We start from the raw sequence: 23,023 nt of genomic DNA, 5'->3' as shown, positions 1-23,023 counted from the left end.
GGGTGCCACTCCTTTCAGCTAAGAACAGGAAACTAAGGCTACAATTTGCACAAGCTCATCAAAATTTGACAGTAGAAGATTGGAAAAACGTTGCCTGGTCTGATGAGTCTCGATTTCTGCTGCGACATTCTGATGGTAGGGTCAGAATTTGGCGTGAACAACATGAAAGCATGGATCCATCCTGCCTTGTATCAACAGTTCAGGCTGGTGGTGGTGGTGTCATGGTGTGGGGAATATTTTCTTGGCACTCTTTGGGCCCCTTGGTACCAATTGAGCATCGTTGCAACGCTGAGTATTGTTGCTGACCATGTCCATCCTTTTATGACCACAATGTACCCAACATCTGATGGCTACTTTCAGCAGGATAATGCGCCGTGTCATAAAGCTGGAATCATCTCAGACTGGTTTCTTGAACATGACAATGAGTTCACTGTACTCAAATGGCCTCCACAGTCACCAGATCTCAATCCAATAGAGCATCTTTGGGATGTGGTGGAACGGGAGATTCGCATCATGGATGTGCAGCCGACAAATCTGCGGCAACTGTGTGATGCCATCATGTCAATATGGACCAAAATCTCTGAGGAATGCTTCCAGCACTTTGTTGAATCTATGCCACAAAGAATTGAGGCAGTTCTGAAGGCAAAAGGGGGTCCAACCCGTTACTAGCATGGTGTACCTAATAAAGTGGCCGGTGAGTGTATATATATAGTAAGGCAGTGGCTAAAAAGGTCATCAAGTGCGTGTTCGTTATGCGCCTGTACAAGTTGAACTTGTAACCACAACTGACAATAGAGACTGGAAGTCGAACCAGTGTTTGGAACTAAAAGTCGGACTGGCCATTGTACCCACTTTGGTCCAGGCGCCTCCCTCCCTAAAATTTTTAAGATAATCTATTGTACCTGCATCGTACAGGTACTATTAATTAGTGCATAGACGTCATTGTGCGAACTGTGTCGCGTGGAGGATCGCTGACAAGTACCACGTCAGCTGTAAGGTCTCTGGGCCACGTCAGCTTGCTTGGTATGAGAGGCGCGGAGTAGTGACGTCACTGTTCTGCGTCTCTACTACAAACTACTGAAGACTGAGGACAGGAAGAAACATCCCCAGAGGGAGAAGAGGTGAGTATTATGATTTTTTTTTTTTTTAATTATAGAGTGGAGGCATTATATGTATGAATGGGGAAGTCATGGCATAAATAAGACAGGCTGGGGACATTAATTCTATATCTGGCACAGGCTAGGAGCATTCACTTTATGGCTGTGAGCATTCATTTTACTGCTGGGGTAGGCTGGGGCCATTAATTCTATTTCTGGGGTAGGCTGGGGCCATTAATTATATTTCTGCGGCTGGCTGGGGGCATTAATCCTATGTTTGGGGCGGACTGGGGGCATTATCCTGTGTCTGGGGCAATTAATTCTCTGTCTTTGACGGGCTGGGGCCATTAATTCTATGTCTGGGGAAGGCAGGGAGCATTAATTGTATGAGTGGGCTGCAGCCATTAATTCTATGTCTGGGACGTGCTGGGGCCAGACATGGAATTAATATTCCATGTCTGGGGCGTGCTGGGGCCAGACATGGAATTAATATTCCATGTCTGGGGCAGGCTGGGGCCATTAATTCCATGTCTGGGGCGGGCTGGGGCCATTAATTCCATGTCTGGGGCGGGCTGGGGCCATTAATTCCATGTCTGGGGCGGGCTGGGGCCATTAATTCCATGTCTGGTGCGGGCTGGGGCCATTAATTCCATGTCTGGTGCGGGCTGGGGCCATTAATTCCATGTCTGGTGCGGGCTGGGGCCATTAATTCCATGTCTGGTGCGGGCTGGGGCCATTAATTCCATGTCTGGTGCGGGCTGGGGCCATTAATTCCATGTCTGGGGCGGGCTGTGAGCCTTCATTTTATGACTGGGGAAGGCTGGGGCCATAATTATTAAGCCTGGGTTATAGTAGGAGCTCTATCAATACTGGGGTAGGGGGTTAGAGGAGAGAAAGAAGAAATAAATTATCCTTACCATTACAGTATGTTACATTATGGGGCACTATTTGTGTGGTACTAATATTTCAGTGTCAGGCTTAGAGGTTGTGGATCCTCTGAACCACTGCGGACGATGGCACAAGCCACTACCTGGGACCGGAGTCTAAGTGGCACCCGGTTTTCACCAGAGCCCGCCGCAAAGCGGGTTGGACTTGCTGCGGCGTGGTACCACCAGGTCGTTCCACAGGCGTGACTTGTCCGCAGTGGCAGCCAAGGTCGAGGTACAGAATCGGCAGGCAATCTCGTAGTCGGGGTCAGGCAGGAGGTCAGGACGGGCAGCACAGGTTCGTAGTCAGAGTCGTAGCAACAGGTCAGGACAGGCGGCAAAGGAGCGTAGTCAGAAACGGAACTGGGGTCACAACAGGAAATCTCAAGAACAGCACAAGGCATCAAAATACAGCTTTCTCTAGGGCGCAAGGCACAAAGATCCGGCAAGGGTAACAGGAAGAGGCAGGGTTAAATAATTAAAGGGAAAAGGCCAGCGCCAATTAGTGGCGCGCTGGCCCTTTAAATTTACAGAACTTGCCGCGCGCGCGCCCTAGCTGTCGGGGACGCGCGCGCACAGCCGAAGGGGACAAGGAAGCTGCGGACAGAGCCGACGCCGGAGGGGCAGGAGCCGGGACCCGTGAGTAGCGCTTGCGGTGCGCTGGCGGGGGACCGACGGCACGGGTGAGCCCGCGATCCGTGACGGGGATCGCGGGACCACCCGTGACAGTACCCACCCCCTTCGGCCTCCCCCTCTTTCTGGGCTGGAGGAATCTCTGCAGGAGATCCTGGTCCAGGATATTGTCCTCGGGCTCCCAGGATCTCTCCTCAGGCCCGAACCCCTTCCAGTCAACCAAGAAGAACCGCTTACCTCTTACAGTCTTAGCATCAAGGATCTCCTTTACCTCATAGATGTCAGAGGAGTCGGCCACTGGAGCAGGAGGAGACAGCTGTCGGGAGAAGCGGTTCAAGATGACAGGCTTGAGCAGGGATACATGGAAGGAGTTCGGGATGCGCATGGTAGGAGGAAGGCGCAGCTTATATGAGACTGGATTGATGCGATGCATCACCTCGAAGGGACCCAGGAAACGAGGACCGAGCTTGTAGCCAGGAATTTTAAGCCGGACATATTTGGAGGACAGCCAAACCTTGTCACCAGGAGAGAAGACGGGGGAAGGTCTGCGTCTTTTATCGGCTTGAATCTTAGTTTGCGTCGAAGCCTGTAATAAGGAAAGGCGGGTCTGCTCCCAGATGGTTTTTAAGTCCTGTACCAACTCCTCAACAGCAGGAACATCAGAAGCCACGGGTAGAGGTAGAGGCGGGCGAGGATGGAGTCCATAGTTGACAAAAAATGGAGCGGAACCCGCTGATGCAGAGTCCAAGGAGTTATAGGAGAACTCCGCCCAAGGCAACAATTGGGACCAATCGTCCTGATGGGCAGAAACAAAGTGGCGTAGATAGCAGCCCAAAGTCTGGTTAACTCTCTCCACCTGCCCGTTCGACTGGGGATGATAGGCAGAAGAGAAGTCCAACTTCACCTGTAGTTGGTTACAGAGAGAACGCCAAAATTTCGAGACAAACTGTACTCCACGGTCAGAGACTATGTGTCGTGGAAGTCCATGGAGTCGGAAGATGTGGTGAAAGAACTGTTCGGCAAGACATGGAGCAGCTGGCAAACCTGGCAGAGGAATAAAATGGGCCATCTTAGAGAACCGGTCAGTCACCACCCAGATGACAGTATTGCCTGAAGAAGATGGTAGATCCGTGATGAAATCCATAGCAATATGAGTCCATGGACAGCTGGGTATTGGCAACGGCAGAAGAAGACCAGCAGGCTTAAGACGTGAAGGCTTATTCCGGGCACAGGAAGTACAGGCACCCACAAAATCCCGGACATCTCTGGCCAGGTCTGGCCACCAGTAGAATCGGGTAATGAGGGCGATAGAACGCTGCACCCCAGGATGCCCAGCCACACGGGAGCAATGTCCCCAAGACAGAATTCTCCTCCGTAGCGCAGGTCGTACGTATGTCTTGCCAGGAGGTAATAGACGAAGATCCACTGGCGCGGCCAGTACAAGTCGGTCAGGAGAAATAACATGACGAGGAACCGGTTCTTCCCCAACGACATCCGAAGCACGAGAAAGGGCGTCTGCCTCGATGTTCTTCTCGGCCGGACGAAAATGAATGAGAAAATCGAACCGGGCGAAGAAGAGTGACCAACGAGCTTGGCGTGGGTTGAGTCGCTGAGCAGTCTGGAGATAGAGGAGGTTTTTGTGGTCTGTATAGATGCTGACCGGAAACCGAGCTCCCTCCAGGAGATAACGCCACTCTTCTAGGGCAAGCTTGATCGCCAATAATTCTCGATCTCCTATCCCGTAATTCCTCTCCGCGGAGAAAAAAGACTTGGAGAAGAATCCACAGGTGACTGTGCGGCCTTTGGGACCCTTCTGCGTGAGCACTGCTCCGGCCCCTACAGAGGAGGCATCCACTTCCAGATGAAAAGGCTTTTCAACGTCGGGACGCACCAGGACTGGAGCCGAGGCAAACAAAGATTTTAAGTTCTTAAAGGCCTCCTCAGCTGCCGAAGGCCAGAGTCGGGGATTGGCACCCTTCTTGGTAAGTGCCACAATTGGAGACACCAGAGAGGAAAAACGTGGAATGAACTGGCGGTAATAATTCGCAAAGCCCAGAAATCGCTGTATAGCGCGCAGTCCCACTGGGCGGGGCCACTGAAGAACCGCCGACAGCTTGGCAGGATCCATACGAAGGCCTTTGTCCGAGATGACATAGCCGAGAAATGGAATACTCTGCTGATGGAACAGACACTTTTCCAGCTTGGCATAGAGACGATTGGTCCTTAATCGACTGAGTACTTGCCGTACTTGGACTTGGTGGGTCTCAAGGTCCGGAGAAAACACGAGGATATCGTCCAGATAGACCACCACACAGACATAAAGCAAGTCTCTAAAGATGTCATTCACGAACTCCTGAAAGACGGCTGGTGCATTACAGAGTCCGAACGGCATCACCAGATATTCGAAGTGTCCATCTCGGGTATTAAAAGCGGTCTTCCATTCATCCCCTTGGCGGATACGAATGAGGTTGTAAGCCCCACGAAGATCCAACTTGGAGAAGACCTTGGCTCCACGAAGGCAGTCAAACAACTCAGTGACCAATGGCAACGGATAACGGTTCTTAACCGTGATTTTGTTAAGACCGCGATAGTCTATGCATGGTCGGAGTGACCCGTCCTTTTTGGTCACAAAGAAAAAACCTGCACCAGCCGGGGAGGAAGACTTGCGTATAAATCCCCTCTGCAGATTTTCTCGGATATAGTCCGACATGGCTGAGGTTTCTGGTACAGAAAGCGGATACACACGACCCCGTGGGGGAGAAGTGCCCGGCAACAGATCCACAGGACAATCGTAGGGACGGTGAGGTGGCAACGTCTCAGCTTGCTTATTTGAGAAGACATCACGAAAGTCCTTATAACATGCCGGAAGACCCTCCAGGGCCTTAAGGGACACAGAAGAGACCAGAACTGGCACAGGACGAGGCAAATCCACACAACGAGATTGGCAGTCGGGTCCCCACCGAAGGATCTCCCCCGTCTTCCAGTCAAGAACGGGTGCGTGGAACTGCAACCAAGGTAGACCCAACAGGATGGAGGATGTGGAACGTGGAAGCACATAAAAGGACAGGTTCTCCTTGTGCAGCACACCGACTTGCATAGACAGTGGCTTGGTGCGGTAGTGGACCGGGTCAGAAAGGATTTGTCCACTGACGGAGGAGATGACCAACGGCCTTTCAAGACGGACCACAGGAAGGTGATGCCGGGAGACCAAGGCGGCATCCACGAAGTTCCCCGCGGAGCCTGAGTCCAAGAAGGCAGAGACCTGGATCTGGGTGCCGGTGCCCACGCTGAGAAGCACCGGTATCATCAAACGTGGAGAAGCTTTGCTCACACCTAGGGACGCTTCTCCCAAGAACCCTAGGTGCTGGCGTTTCCCGAGGGTTGGGGACGGATTGGGCAAGACCCCAGGAAGTGTCCAGGACTGGCACAGTAGAAGCAGAGGTTTCCCTGACGCCTTCTGATACGCTCCTGGGGAGAGAGTCTGAGCCTGTCCACCTCCATAGGCTCCCCCACGGGTGGTACATCAGGGGGTTGGAGCGGTCTTTGAAAAGCTGGAGCCAGGCGAGGAAATCGTCGTGGGCGAACTTGCGGTTGCTCTAGGCGTAATTCCTCAGCACGTTCTCTAAATCGCACATCAATCCGGGTGGCTAAGGTGATAAGACCACCCAGGGTAGACGGCAGATCCCGAGCGGCCAGAGCGTCTTTAATATGAGGGGCAAGTCCCTTCTTAAAGGCTGCGGACAGAGCCGCATCGTTCCAGGAGAGTTCCGTGGCCAAGGTACGGAACTGGACCGCATATTCTCCCACGGATGAGCCCCCCTGGCGGAGATTCAACAGCGCAGTCTCGGCAGAAGAGGCCCGTGCAGGTTCCTCAAAAACGGACCGGAACTCCGCCAGAAATGCAGTGAGATTGTCTGTGACCGGGTCGTCTCTGTCCCAGAGAGGAGTAGCCCAGGCCAGGGCCTTACCAGAGAGAAGGCTGACGATGAAGGCCACCTTGGAACGTTCCGTGGAGAATTGAGACGGCATCAACTCAAAATGCAGGGAGCACTGGGTTATGAAGCCCCTGCAAGACTTGGGATCACCATCATACTTCCCGGGCATAGACAGCCGTAGCCTCGGTTCAGCGGCGGGAAGAGAAGCCGGGATAGCGGGAGCCACTGGAGCGGCCTCAGGAACCTGTTGTTGCTGCTGGGTGGCCAGCAGCTGCTGCAGCATGGCGGTAACCTGTTCCAGCTGTTGGCGTTGAGCGGCAATCTCTCGGGATTGTTGACCCACGATGGCAGCCAGAGTCGGCCGAGTAGGAAGCGGCACCTCAGCGGGATCCATGGCCGGATCTTACTGTCAGGCTTAGAGGTTGTGGATCCTCTGAACCACTGCGGACGATGGCACAAGCCACTACCTGGGACCGGAGTCTAAGTGGCACCCGGTTTTCACCAGAGCCCGCCGCAAAGCGGGTTGGACTTGCTGCGGCGTGGTACCACCAGGTCGTTCCACAGGCGTGACTTGTCCGCAGTGGCAGCCAAGGTCGAGGTACAGAATCGGCAGGCAATCTCGTAGTCGGGGTCAGGCAGGAGGTCAGGACGGGCAGCACAGGTTCGTAGTCAGAGTCGTAGCAACAGGTCAGGACAGGCGGCAAAGGAGCGTAGTCAGAAACGGAACTGGGGTCACAACAGGAAATCTCAAGAACAGCACAAGGCATCAAAATACAGCTTTCTCTAGGGCGCAAGGCACAAAGATCCGGCAAGGGTAACAGGAAGAGGCAGGGTTAAATAATTAAAGGGAAAAGGCCAGCGCCAATTAGTGGCGCGCTGGCCCTTTAAATTTACAGAACTTGCCGCGCGCGCGCCCTAGCTGTCGGGGACGCGCGCGCACAGCCGAAGGGGACGAGGAAGCTGCGGACGGAGCCGACGCCGGAGGGGCAGGAGCCGGGACCCGTGAGTAGCGCTTGCGGTGCGCTGGCTGGGGACCGACGGCACGGATGAGCCCGCGATCCGTGACGGGGATCGCGGGACCACCCGTGACATTCAGGGGCTCTATTACAGTATTTGGGGCAAAGTATTGGTGGTAGCAGAAGAAGGGACAGTTAAGGGACAATGGGAAAGTGCAGAACATAAGATGTCTGTGTGGTAAACTTTGCAGGAATGGGGTGTACCTGGAGGAAGAAACAAGGTGATCGTGGAACTAATGGACAAAGTAAGGAACAAGTAAAATCTGAGGATACGTCACCTGAGGTCACTGGATGCAATAGGTATGGATCTCTCATGTGTTTTCTGTAGCTGTATACGATAGTAGTTATATTCTTGTACATAGGGAGTAGTATTTTAGTAGTTATATTCTTGTACATAGGGGGCAGTATTATAGTAGTTATATTCCTGTACAATGGAGCAATATTATATTAGTTATATTCTTGTACATAGGGTAGTATTATAGTAGTTATATTCCTGTACTTAGGGGGCAGTATTACAGTAGTTATATTCTTGTACATAGGGGGCAGTATTATAGTAGTTATATTCTTGTACATAGTAGCAGTATTATAGTAGTTATATTATTGTACATAGGGGACAGTATTATAGTAGGTATCTTCTTGTACATAGGGGGCAGTATTATTTTAGTTTTATAGTAGTTGTATTCATTTACATAGGGGGCAGTTTTATAGTAGTTTTATTCTTGTACATAGGGGCCAGTTTTATAGTAGTTGTATTCTTGTACATAGGGGCCAGTTTTATAGTAGTTGTATTCATTTACATAGGGGCCAGTTTTATAGTAGTTGTATTCTTGTACATAGGGGTCAGTTTTATAGTAGTTGTATTCTTGTACATAGGGGCCAGTTTTATAGTAGTTGTATTCTTGTACATAGGGGCCAGTTTTATAGTAGTTGTATTCTTGTACATAGGGGCCAGTTTTATAGTAGTTGTATTCTTGTACATAGGGGCCAGTTTTATAGTAGTTATATTGTCCATAGGAGAGGATAGACATGTGTGTGAGCTTCCTTCAGGGTGGAGGCATGGCCTCTGACCCTGGTGGAGGAGAGGGTAGCTGGGTTGACGATCCTGGGAAAGCCCAGAGGTGCAGCATGGAGATCAAGGAGGAGCTTTTATGGTGGTTGGTGAGTCAAGTAAAGTTTTTGGACTGAGCTCATGTGTTTCTAAGAAGTATGTATTTAAAATGGAGATGCATAAAAGCAGATTTACAGAGAATATTAAGAATGCGACGGACCCAAAAGAAAAGTTGATAAAATGTGAACGCTTGGAAAACCTTACACGTGAATTGACTTTGAATACTTTGAATACAATACATTGACTTTGAATACATTGAATACAAAGCCTGTACCTAAAGTAGAGAGTTGGGCAATAGAGAAGCAGAGAGCGTCCAGAACTCATGTAGGGTGAAGGAGTGGCTAAAGATGGACACTGCATGTGATCCTGGTAATACAGGGTTAACTCCAGCAGACTCTGTGTGCACTATGGCTGAGGGGAATGGATTTCCTATTTGTGACCCTGAGAGTTCCCCTTGTACAGACTTTGTTAGTGAAACAGCCATCTTCACAGACTGCAGCGAACACTGTACCAAACCCTCAGCTGTGCACAGCTCCAGTGAGTAGAGAGCAGGTGGCACAGCAGTCAGAAACAGACACTGTAGAGAACCCTCAGCTGTGCACAGCGTCAGTGAGTGGGGAGCAGGCTGCACAGCAATCAGGACCTGCACCAGGTGTCTCTGCAGCACAATCATCTGAGGAGAGGTCCAGCACTGAGGGTGCGGTCACACGTTGCAGTTAAAACTGCATCGCAATTAGTTTTGGGGTGGTTTTAGGTGGTATTACTTATTTTAACAAGTGATAGACATCAAATCAACAGGTGAATGACATTTGTGGAACAGCTTTCTCCTTCAGAATCAAATTCACCCATTCAGTTCATGTCTTTCACCTGTGAAATTGACAAAACTGCACCTAAAACCACCTCAAAGCTGATTGCGATGCAGTTTTAACTGCAACGTGTGACTGCACCCTGATCCATCAGCTGAGCAGCCTCCCCCCCCACCCGGCCACAGAGGAAGAACGCTGTGAGGATTAGATACACTGGCCCTCAACAGGACATCCCCTCCAGACTCTACATTGGAAGAGATCTACTGAAGGACTTTATCGGGTTTGATGCGTCTGAGATCTATGCCCTGATCCATGTTCCCTCCAGCAGGATATTTGATATCAGCTTAAGACTTGAGTACAATCTGGACTTGTTCTGGGGTGTTTATAACGACACCAAAAATTAGATCTGGGAACATCTGCAGGTGATCACACTGTCCAAACCAGAGGTGATAACGGCCACCATCTTCTTCCAGTCTGAGGTGGTGGCTCTGGCTGATCTAGAGTTCTGGAAGAGTAGACAGTGTATGGTGAGGAGTAACCCAGTCAAGCTCTATGATGATGAGGATCTCTGGAATGGAGGCTACACTGTAAGGATCACTCTGCTGCGCCACAATGGTGTTACTAGAGATCTGCTTAAGGGGGATATGCTTCTACCATGGGCAGCCAAGTCTGTGCCATAAATGTGGAGGCAGACACCTCGCTATAAACTGTTCCCGTATGAAGTGCTCCTTATGTGGACAACTGGGACATGTGAAGGAGGAATGTACCAGGCAGGTCGTCTGTAACCTGTGCTTCCAATCTGGGCACACATTCCGTGAGTGTCCACAGGCTCAACACAATAAAGAGTCTTCAGAGACCGGTGAGGAGGCAAAGGCTGAACCAAGAACCAGTGACACCAGTGCAGGTCTCAGCCAACAGTCTAGTGATCCTGCAGGAGACTGATGTATCATCTATAATTACTGCACCACAAGTCTCGCCAGCCGCTGAATAGACTCCTCGTGCCGATCAGAAAATGTCCAAAACTGATGCTGTAAAGGGTAGAGTACCATTAGTGGAGGTGGCACAACAAGTACCAGCAATCACAGAAATGGCATCCAGTGATAAAAGCAAAGTGCCCAGAACCTTTGCAACAGAGACTGATATCTCATCTGTAGAGGCTGCACCACAGGTACCAGCAATCACTGGAAAGTCAGCTCCTACCACAACTAAAAGATCTAAGTCCTCTCTCTGTGTGGGATTCTAGCAGCTGCCCACCACCTCTACTTACACCGCTGATCCTGGGGAAGGAACCAGTGTGCATGAGGAAGTCTTCCAGGCTGTGAAGAGGAAGAATACCGTTGCCCATCCCTCAAGGAAAGTCACCACACTGGATAAACCAGTAGAGGTGCCAGTGCTGGCCATAACATCCGGGCGTTATAGTGCACTGGGAGAGGAAGAAGAGACTGCAGCGATGGATCAAACCCCTCCACTCATCTCTGATGAGGAACTTGCGGAAGGTGAACCTGACCCCCCTAATTTCCACCAAAAGATGTGGAACTAATGATCACAGCAGCAGGGGGAAGAGAGGGGGGGTCTGGAGAAAAAGCCTGAAAACACTTAAGTGACCTGAGTGATATTAATGTGAACAGTGTAAGGACCAGTAGCTGGCGGCAGGCCATCTACCAGATCTTCTTCTTCTTACAGTAGACTTGTCTGAAGAGTAGTGTCCAGGTGTATACAGCCAAGAGAGACTGGAGACATGGGTCATCCTTCTTGTTCTTTGGACTAGAAAGGAATGATGTGTGGGAGTTCTCTTCACTGACATGGACATTCAGTTGGAGCGAGTCCTGGAGATCTGCCCTGGCCGTTGCCTAATGCTCGACTTTACCTTGGACACTGTACATTATAGAGTTGTGAATGTATATTCTCCTCAGACTAGGAAGGATAGAAGGGAGTTATTAAGAGTATCAAGCTTTACATCTACAGTGTTTATGATTTGTGGTGACTTAAATAGTGTGTCCTGTAGCTTAGATCGCTCCAGTAGTAACAAGAGCTTGAGATATGATGAGACCTTCCTTAATAACATAATCCAGCAGGCTCATTTAGTGGACCCTTATATTCAACATGAGAACCTTGCAGTATAATATCACCCCCATAGTATGACCATTGTATGGTAAGTGTGTCCCTGGAGCTGAACACTGCTGTGGTTTGTGGTAGGGGCTACTGGAAGGCTAACAGTTCGCTCTTCCAGGACCTGGAGTTTAAGGAGTAATTTACCACCTTCTATGATGACTGAAAGACCAACCAGTGTATGTTTGATGGTACGGCAGAATGGTGGGAGTGTATGAAAGGTGACATCAAACAGTTTATTCTTTAGTAATGTTCAGTACATGAGATACTCAGCCCTCAGAATACAACTCAGCCGCCTGTACAGCAAGATGAATAGTGAGGAGATCGTGGACAGTGAGTTTGTCCATCAGGTGAAGCAGAGGATGAGACTGCTGCAGTACAATCGCATCAAATCCCTCAAAGCAGAAAGTCAATTTGATAATTGGGGGCTCAAAACCCAGACCCTTTTATTGCCTGTAAAAACAGGGTCAGTAAGAAGCTGATGATGGCCTTATTAGATGAGAATGGGCTGGAGCACTCTGAGCAGAGCAGTCTTCAGAAGATCAATGGAGACTATTATGAAGATCTCTTCAGAGGTTGTCAGATGAGCAGTTATAACTTCCAGAGCTATCTGAATAGTGTGACTCTGTGAAAACTAGACCCAGTGCAGGCCGATAGTATGGCCGAGGCAATAACAGAGGATGAGGTGAAGAGGAGCATTGACTCAAAAGCCAAGAAGAGTCCGGGGTTGGATGGTCTCACTAGTGAATTCTACAAAGAGTTCAGGGACTTACTGGCTGACGCAGGTCTATAATGACTGTCTGTGTGCTGGGAAGCTTCTTCCCTCCCAGTATAATTCTGTATTTGTTCTCTTGGCAAGAGAACTCTTGGAGTCTTGGAGACCTGAAAGACTTAAAGAACTGACTGCCATTGTCTCTGCTTAATAGAGATTATAAAATCCTGGCTAAGATCTTATTTTTCAGGCTGAGTGAGGTAGCGGCTGAGCTGATCATTGACAACCAGACATGTGGTGTGAGAGGTTGGACTATAGAGGACTCATTACTGCTGTTGAGAGAAGCGGTGGCCTATGTCAAGCAGTATCATGTTGGGGCATACATTGTCCGCCTAGACTAGAGTAAAGCCTTTGATAGAGTCCAACATGGCTACTTGTACCAAGTGCAGTTGGACTATGGCCTTCCTCCACATTTTGTCCAATGGCTACAGGTCCTCTATAAGGAGGCAATGAGAATGGAAACCCTTTCCGGATTGTGTCGGGTGTGAGAAAAGGCTGCTCCCTCAGCTCATTGCTATATGTCTTTAGTTTAGAACCCTTTTAAAAAAAATTGCTTGGCAATAAGGATTTTACAGGAAGCGTCATTTGCAGAATAAAGTTGAGACGGTAAAGTTCTGTAGATGAAGGGAAAGTAAACTGGGATGAGAAGCTCGCCGTGTATGAGCAGAAGGTGCATAGCTGGGGGCACTGGAAGCTGACGTACCGAGAGAAGGTCAGCCTGGTGAGAACTTTCCTACTCCCCATCTTCTTGTATGTCAGTGTGGTGTTTCCTGTGCCAGACAATGTAATTCCCAAACTGACCAACGTCTTCTTCCACTTTTTATGGGGTAGTAGAGTCAATGTGGTCAGGAGGAACTTGTTTATCTTCCTCATAAAGAGCGTGGTCTCTCCATGCCATATCCGGAGCTTTTCTATAATCTTATGTTTTTCATGAAAAATTTTTCATTTTGCAAGAGCTCAGAGGTAAAGCCGTGGGGCAGTCTGTTTAAGAGCCAGATCTAGAAGTTTGTGTCTGTGTGGTTGGTCGGGGACCTGATAAAGAGGGTGACAGCCCCTGTTAAGCCTAACGTTTCCTGGTATGGGGTCCATATCATTGGTAAGATCATTACATGGAAGATCTTGTATGAGGATGTTAGACAGCTCTCCAGGAAGCAGTTATACAATGATCTGCTAAGGTCTAAGTTTGGTGTCCAAATACAATTATGTGGAGCTCAGACACTGGATGTGAAACAGGCTGCAAAAACCCTGGAGGACCCCAGAGTCCCCCCTCATATGAGGGATGTGGCTTAGCTGTCATTTCACAGGAAAATGTTTGTTAGAGCAAACCTTGAGTGCAGGAATGTGCCAGATAGATCCTGTCCTGGGGAAGAGTGCAAGCAGGACCTGGAGACCATGCAACATCATCTACTGGAGTGTTGTTTCAGTGTGGGAGGTTATGTCCCAGTCCTTACAGTCATGGCCATAAGTCTGAGAATGACACAAATATAATATTTTCACATGATCAGTTGCCCTCTGGTTTTAATGTGTGTTTGTCAGATGTTTTTATCACATACAGAAATACAAATATTTGCAGTGTTGACCCTTCTTCTTCAGGACCTCTGCATTTCTCTCTGGAATTCTCTGGCATCAACTTCTGGACCCAATCCTCACTGATAGCAGTCCATTCTTGCACAATTAATGCTTGCATTTTGTCACAATTTGTTGGTTTTTGTTTGTCCACCCGTCTATTGATGATTGACCACAAGTTTTCAATGGGATTAAGATCTGGGGAGTTTCCAGGCCATGGACCCAAAATCTCTATGTTTTGTTCCCTGAGCCATTTAGTTATCGCCTTTACTTTATGGCAAGGTGCTCCATCATGCTGGAAAAGGCATTGTTGATCACCAAACTGCTCTTGGAGGGTTGGGAGAGGTTGCTCTTGGAGGACATTCTGGTACCATTCTTTATTCATGGATGTGTTTTTAGGCAAGACTGTGAGAGAGCCAATTCCCTTGGCTGAGAAGCAACCCCACACATGAATAGTTGCAGGATGCTTTACAGTTGGCATGAGACAAGACTGGTGGTATCGCTCACCTTGTCTTCTCTGAACAAGCTGTTTTCCAGATGTTCCAAACAATCGGAAAGGGGATTCAACAGAGAAAATCAGTTTACTCCAATCCTCAGCAGTCCACTCCCTGTACCTTTTGCAGAATATCAGTCTGTCCCTGATGTTTTTTCTGGAGAGAAGTGACTTCTTTGATGCCATCCTTGACCCAGGCCTTGCTCCAAGAGTCTCCGCCTCACAGTGCGTGCAGATGCACTCACACCTGCCTGCTCCCATTCTTGAGCAAGCTCTGCACTGCTGGTAGCCCGATCCCAAAGCTGAAACACTTTTAAGAGATGGTCCTAACACTTGATGGTCCTTCTTGGGCGCCCTGGAGCCTTTTTGGCAACAATGGAACCTCTCTCCTTGAATTCCTTGATGATGCAATAGATTGTTGACTGAGGTGCAATTTTTCTAGCTGCGATACTCTTCCCTGTTAGTTTTGTGCAGTGCAATGATGACTGCACTTGTTTTAGAGATAACCATGGTTGACAGAAGAGAAACAATGATGCCAAGCACCAGCCTGCTTTTAAAATGTCCAGTGGTGTGATTCTTACTTAATCATGAAAGATTGATGTCCAGCCCTGTCCTCATCAACACCCACACCTGTGTTAATGGAGCAATCACTGAAACGATGTTAGCTGCTCCTTTTAAGGCAGCCTGCAATGAAGTTGAAATGTGTTTTGGGGGAAAAAGTTCATTTTCTAGGCAAATATTGACTTTGCAATTAATTGCTGTTAAGCTGATCACTCTTTATAACATTCTGGAGTACAGGCAGTCCCCGGGTTACATACAAAATAGAGTCTGTAGGTTTGTTCTTAAATTGGATTTGTATGTAAGTCGAACTGTATATTTTATCATTGTAATCCCAGCCAGAACTTTTTTGGTCTCTGCGACAATTGGATTTTAAAAATGTTGGGTTGTCATAAGAATCAATATTAACACTAAATCTTCATTACAGACACCTGTTCTAACTGTTACAGCTGTTTATTGTAGCCTAGGACTAAAGTACAATAAATTACCAATATCGAGAGGTCCGTTTGTAACTATGGGTCGTATGTAAGTCGAGTGTTCTTAAGTAGGGGACCGCCTGTATATGCAAATTGACACTATAAAACCTGATGCAGTAGACTTTGTAAAAATTAACAATTGTATCCTTCTCAAAACTTGTGGCCATGACTGTACATCTACCACATCTGCTGCATGGTCATTTCCAGCCAGAACTCAGCAGATACAGTAAGAGCACCCTGCATATAATAAATGTGGTGACCATCTCACATCTAAGGTGTGCCCGCTGCTGTCTGATCATCAGTAAGGAAGTCCTGACCCTGAATACAGCAACACGTAACATCATAGAGATTCTAAGGAGCGTCTATAGGAAAGACATGACAACCAACCCCAGTAATAAGTACTGGAGGAACATCCATATGTCAGCAATTGTGTTATGTCTGTTTTATTATTCATGTGACATTACCTTCTACTTGCATTCCATGATTTTATTGTAATATTTGATGCAAGTTTTTAAATAAAAGATCATTATAGTAGTTACATTCTTGTACATAGGGAGCAGTATTATAGTAGTTATATTCTTGTACATAGGGGGGAGTATTATAGTAGTTATATTCTTGAACATAGGGGGCAGTATTATAGTAGTTATATCCTTGTACATAGGGGGCAGTATTATAGTAGTTAGCTTTTATATGGGAGAAGGTATTGTAGTAGTTTTATTTTGTATATAGAAGGCAAGATTGAATGTGTTATTCTAAATGTGGCATTATTCCTGTACATAGTAGGCAGTATCAATCTACTCTTTCTCTGAATTGTACATGTATGGCACAAGGGAAAGGTATTTAAGGCTTACCGGGGCGTGTGTTTGCATCATTTACTGATCGACAGGTCACATTCTTTGCACATTAGACTCAATTACTAGTAAAAGACGTTCTTGTTTTGCATTAAGGCCATCTACCAACTATTTGTCATAACTCCACCCACATTATCTGACCATACCCACTTGCTTTGACTCGGCCCATAAGATGGGGCCACTTTTACAGTTTTTTCCAGGGCCATTTTAAATTCCCAGTTTGCCCTTGATTGTCAATGTCTTCATTTAGAAGAAATCAGAGTATAAAATAGAGCTGATTCCATGGATGTTTGCTCCTCTGGGAAGTATATTTTTTCTTCACGGCAATCCATTTTTAAAAACAATAACAATTAACTGGGAGAGGGGTCTCATTGGGAGGTCTAACTTACCTGTCAAAGTTGGTTTCTTATTTGTACAACAAAAAGAAAGATCCATCCCTGTAACAACCATTAAGGACTGAAAAAAGTGAACCATAAAAAAATACCCCTTGTGACTAATTTCAGAACTCTTTGTAAGGGGCATATGGTCTCATCTGCATCAGGAAGATGCTGAATGAAAGACCATTGTCACTATGAATATCTTTTAATGCCCTTTGGCCTCTGCCATGCGCATATTTGGGCACATTTACTTACAAATTCACACAGTTCACTTAAAGTTTACCATCTTTTCTGTGGTGCACCTTTAACATAGGGCGTGCAATACAATTTGGAAGTTAAATAAGGCCCTCGGTCTGAATCTGTCGGACCGTCAGATGGGACTCCCCCTAATTTGTGACGCATGGAAGTCAGCGCAGCTGTGCCACAAAAGGGTTGCGTGCAACACAATCTCAGCGCAGACACTTCTTAAATAGTTAAGATATTAGTTTAATGTAAGCCACAATAATATTATATGGTACACTTACATGGAATCTTATTTATTTGATTCATAAGTTCCTGTTGAATTTTTCTGAAGGTGTCAGCACTTTTATCCCCTGATCCAGCAACCGCAGTGGTGTTCTCTTGTGAGACAATAGGTGCTTCTGTAGTGCTTGCCATTGTATGAGCTTCAGGTGGAGGTTCAGCTTTCTTGAACAAATTGAAATGCATGATGGCTGCAAATAAAATCATAAAGGAGATTAAATATGAAATATTTACTAATTCCGAAATTCATTCTGAAACCTTAAAGATGGTTATCTGGGATAAGAATGGGAAATGATAGAAAAGGTATTACCAAAATAATGCAGTGGGTACAAAAAGTATTCAGACCCCTTTAAATTTTTTACTTTTTGTTTCATTACAGCAAATTGAAGAGACTCCTATTCAACTCACGAGCTGTTCATTTCCTTCTTTTAACCTCCTTGAGGTGGATCGATTCCTTCATTGCGGAGTCCATTCAACTGATTGGACTTTATTAGGAAAGGCACACAGCTGTCTGTATAAGACCTCTCAGTGCATGTCATAGCACATGAAAATCATGAGGAAGGAGCTGAGAGAGAGAATTGTGGAAAGACACAGATCTGGCCAAAGTCACAAAACATTTCTGCAGCACTCAAGGTTCCTAAGAGCACAGAGGTCTTCATAATCCTTAAATGGAAGAAGTTTGGGACAACCACAACTCTTCGATAGAGAGGAGCCGGCAAAGGAGAAACACAAGATCAAAGTTCCAGAAAGTCAACTATCATTGTAGCCCTCTACCAATGACATATGAAAGACATATGAAGGCAAAACACAGACTCCTAGACTAGGAGAAATAAGATTCTCTGGTCTGATGAGATGAAGATTCAACTTTTTGGTAATTCTAAGCGGTATGTGTGGAGGAAAACCAGGCATTGCTCATCACCTGCAAAATACAATCCTAACAGTGAAACATGGTGGTTGCAGCATCATGCTATAGGGGGGTTTTTAAGCTGCAGGAACAGGTTTCGATTGAAAAAAAGATTAATTTGGCCAAGTGCAGAGATAACCTGGATGAGAACCTCTTCCTGAGGTGCTCTGGACCTCAGACTGGTTCACCTTCCTACAAGACAATGACCCTAGGCACAAAGCTAATATAACCTAAACCCAATTGAGCATATATGGAGAGACTTGAAAATGGCTGTCCACCAACGTTGCATAGGCTGACAGTTCTAATACCCTACAATACATAAATATTGTAGAGTATTATAAAGGACAAGCAATCAAATGATTGCTTGTTCATGTCTCATAGTGGAACAAATAAAAAAGTTTTAAAAAGTTTAAAAAAATGTTTTTAAATAAAAATAAACTAATAAAGTAATAAAAATGCCCACAAAGCCACTTTACATATAAAAATGACATATAAGATAAAAAAAAGTGAAATTCACCATACACACCCCAATTATATGGCACTACTGCATCTGTAATGACTACATCATTACTAAAACTGCACAAAGAATGACGTTAAAAAAATATTTTTTTCTGATGTTGTCTCATGTAAAACGCAAAAAAAAGTGATAAAAAATCATAGCCATACCAAAATGGTACTATTATAAACTCCAACATGTCCTGTGAAAAAAAGCTCTATAGACCAAAATAAAAGTGTTATGGTGAAAAGGAGTGTTTTTTCCCATTAGGTTTTATTCTATAAAATTTGAAAAACATAACATAACAAAAATATTTAAATTTTCAATAATCATAATGACCTATAGAGAACCTAGCCTCTCTGCTGCCTGAGGCAAACTACAGAGAGACAGCCCAATCCCCCTTTCCTGGGGTACATTATTTATATATTCAGTTTTGCAGCATGTTTTTCGTGACACATTGGTCTAGTTAAAAATTAGAAAAAGTTTAATTAGAAAAAATAAGCAGGTAGGCTGGGGAGGCCTTTTTAAAAAAATAAAGCTTTACTCGCCTCCTCCGGCGCTCTATGTGTCACCCACCATGGTCAGGGCCGTAGTTAGGTTTAATGCTGCTCTAGGCACTCTAAGTGCTTACGTCCCCTATTGGTGCCGTCAAGCTAATGCCTCGGCCAATAACCCGTGGCACAAGAACCAGGACAAAGTATTTTGGTGCCTTAGGCAGAAAAGACTTTGGCGACCCCCACCTCCATAAATATTTGCTCCATAATAATACCACCTTAGCCAGCCTACAATTACGTTTTGTATAATGAAGCACATATCTAATATTACTACCAGACAGAGCATATATATTATTACTAGCAGGCAGAATGTATATATAACCAGCTGTAGATCTGCCCAGGATAGGAAATAACTGCCCTTAGCTATAACAAAATAGAATGGCTTAACAAAAAAATATTTCTATGTATCTATTTCTCTCTGACTGTCACTGACCGTTTCTGCCTCTGACCTTCTCTGCCTCTGATCGCCTCTTTGTGACTCTCTCTGACCCTATCTTTGAGTGACTGTCTCTGACCATCTCTTTGAGTGACTGTCTCTGACCTTCTCTGTCTCTGACCATCTCTTTGAGTGACTGTCTCTGACCTTCTCTGTCTCTGACCGTATCTTTGAGTAACTGTCTCTGACCCTCTCTGTCTCAGACGTTCTCTGACCGTCTCTTTCAGTGACTGTCTCTGACCGTCCAACATTCTCTGTCTCTCTAATTGACAGTCTCTGACAATTTTTTTTTTTTTTTGATCAAAACATTTTTATTAACAGTTTTATATTTTGTAACATTGAGTTGCACGCAGACAGCACATACAGTTACACCATTGGTACACAAGGACAAGAGACAATAAGCCAGCAGAACATCTGGCGTGACAGATACAACGTAACCCATGATTCCCCCCTCCCAGCCAGCTATCTCCCCAATCCCCCTCCCAACCTCCAGTCCAGTGTATTTCTCACCCGCCCCTTACAGGCGTTATAGGGTTAACCAGTACCCAGGCCCTATATGATGATGTCCCTTGTATTATTAGTTTCTTAAGAGACCCTACTATTCGCACTAGCTAATAGGTACGATAACCCTTGCCTAATAGATAATAACAATGCTCCCGACGGAAGGCCTGGGTGGTCTAACCATTGACCCCATATACTTTCAAATTTTTTATTGCCTTTCCTTTTAGATAAACCCCATACTCCAAGCGAATAATATTGTTCATCCTATTTTTATATTCCCTAAGGGTGGGTGGTATGTGCCTGATCCAATGAAACAATATCTCCTTGGGTGCCGGGTATTATGCCCTTTAAACCCCTATTATTGCAGAAGTGTCCTGCATTTGTTCAGGTAATATGCCCAAAAGGCACATTTTAGGGTCGGGCGCTATCTGAATTTGGAACACCTGATGTAACAAGTCTAAAACCCCTTTCCAATAGTCCTCCAGTTCTCCACATTCCCACAGCATGTGTAACAGATGTGCATCAGACTGTTGACATCTTGGACAGTCAGCTCTTACCCCGTATTTATGCAGTATGAACGGAGTTCTGTAGACTCTATAAATCATAAACAGTTGAGACATGCGTTGCCCCTCACTGGGAGATAACAGGGGGACCACTTCCAAGGCGTTCCACAATTCATTGTCATCTATGGGGCCCACATCCACCTCCCATTTACCGCGAGAGCCATACGGGAAGCGGTCCAGATATTTTCCCACCAGCCAAGAATATACGAATGAGATCATACCAGCTGTATCTTCCCTCTCTAGTATATATGTCATCAGTATGCTAGATCGGATAGGGATTTCTTCATCCCCAAATTGCGCATGTAACGCGTGGCTTAACTGCAAGTATTGGTAGAAATGCCTATTTGTAATACTAAAATCCTCACCTATTTTCTCAAAGGATTTAAGTTTTCCCTCCTGCAATACTTGTGATATCGATACTATCCCATGTCTCTCCCATGGAGAAAAGCCCTCTAATCGGAAAGTTTCCGGCAGGTTAGGATAACGCCATAAAGGACTGTATTTTGTCAAGCCACTGAGTTGCGTGAGGTCTTTAAAGGCTTTTTCCATACCTTGTTCATTAGTTGCAGTGTAGGGAATGTTGTATTATGTATCTTTTGGAAACACGTCTCCAGAGCCATCGCCGGAACTGGGTATCTAGACCATTGGCAGATCAACTTGCCCGTAACTCCCCAGCCTTCATGTTTCCCCCATCCCTTAAAGTGCTGTAGCTGGGAGCTTATGAAGTACATCCAGGGGTTTGGTAAAGCCAGTCCCCCTGCATATTTTGTTCTCTGGAGGTACTCGTAATGTATACAGGCAGATTTTTGTTTCTACACTAAGGCTCTAAAGATCGACAGAATATTTTGAAAGTATCGCTGTGGTATCCAAATTGGAGTATTATGTATAGGACCTGAGGCATAAAAATCATCTTAATTAAGTTCCCCTTGCAGTGACTGTCTTTGACTGTCTCTTTCAGTGACTGCCTCTGACTATCACTTTGTCTGGGGAGATTGATTAGACGTGTCAGAGCAGAACTGCTCTACCTGGCCATGGCAACCAATCAGAGCTTTAGTTACATTTTTGCACAGCTGTTTATAAGATTACGGCTGATCTCTGATTGGTTTCAATGGGAAACTGGAACAGTTTTACCTCCAACATTTCTGATAAATCTCCCCCCATCTCTGTATCCCTATCCATGTTACCTCACACATAAGTTGTTTTATACTCATTGCCTATAGTAACCAATCAAAGATCAGAGCTCATATTAATGACCTGTGGCAGAATAGCAACCAATTAGACAGTAGATTTTATACTAAAACTATTAAGTACAGTGCATATATTACATCGCAATCAGTCAGAGTGCACATAATACATCAATATCAGGCAGTGCGCAAATAGTACATTGCGATCAGGCCGAGCGCAAATAATACATTGCGATCAAGTTGAGCGCACATAGTACATCGCTACCAGGCAGAGCACATATTACATCCCTATCAGGAAGAGTGAAAATAGTACATCGCTATCAAGAAGAGCGCACATATTACATCGCTATCAAGAAGAGCGCACATATTACATCACTATCAGGCAGAGCAAATATATAATCTTACTAGCAGGCAGAATGTATATATAATGGTAGATTTAAGCAGAGCACATATATAATAAAACTAATCAAGCAGAGTGCATATATTACATTGCTATCAGACAGAGTGCATATGCGCATGGCCACCTCTCCCTCCCCACCCACAGAGGGAGAAGAAGTCACAGTTCCCTCAGCATCGTAAATGGGGCAGAAAATCACAGCTTGTACACCTGTTTTCAGGCATACAGGCTGTGATAAAATTACCCCGTATGTATGTTCTTCTGGACTTACAACTCACACACTTCCCACTAAAAAACACTAAATCTTGTCAAAAACACCCCCCCTCCCTTCACACACCCTACAAACACCCTTTTTCATCCTGGAAACACACACTCTCCATACCCTGCCCAAGCACACTGACAACCCTACAATTACCTCAGCTTATCCATGTCTCCTTACCTCAAGCTCTCTGCAGTAAGCAGACATGCTGTAGGGGCAGAGTTTCATGTTGTACTGAACCAGCTGTAAAGAAACATGGTGGAAGATCAGGGCTAGATTATAGGGAAGGCACCCAGGGCATACGCCCCAGGGCCCCCACTACGCCCCGTACGCCCCAGAGCCGAACGTGGGCAATTCAGGCGATCGCATGACCACCCAAATCACCCACAGTATATTTGGGTCCTGCTCCCCGAGTGGGGATCTCCATACACTTCAGTCAATGGCAGAGCTCTTCAATAACTGATCGGAGGTGTACCAAGATTAC

The 23,023-nt window shown here is 46.2% G+C and overlaps 1 protein-coding gene across 1 annotated transcript in view; it reads right to left on the bottom strand.

Moving 5' to 3' along the window:
- The window catches only part of SYT2 (synaptotagmin 2), a 371,992-nt gene that overhangs the window by 308,060 nt on the left and 40,909 nt on the right, over positions 1 to 23,023 (bottom strand). Inside the window, exon 2 of the mRNA XM_072137239.1 lies at positions 17,248 to 17,436. Within this exon, the coding sequence (XP_071993340.1) occupies positions 17,248 to 17,431 (184 nt within the window). The 5' untranslated portion in view covers positions 17,432 to 17,436. The remainder of the gene's footprint in view (positions 1 to 17,247; positions 17,437 to 23,023) is intronic.

This window comes from Engystomops pustulosus, chromosome 2 (genome assembly GCF_040894005.1).
Source record: "Engystomops pustulosus chromosome 2, aEngPut4.maternal, whole genome shotgun sequence".
NCBI lineage: Eukaryota > Metazoa > Chordata > Amphibia > Anura > Leptodactylidae > Engystomops > Engystomops pustulosus.
The sequence above is the reverse complement of the archived record's forward strand: the minus strand, read 5'-3'. Positions and strand labels throughout refer to the sequence as shown.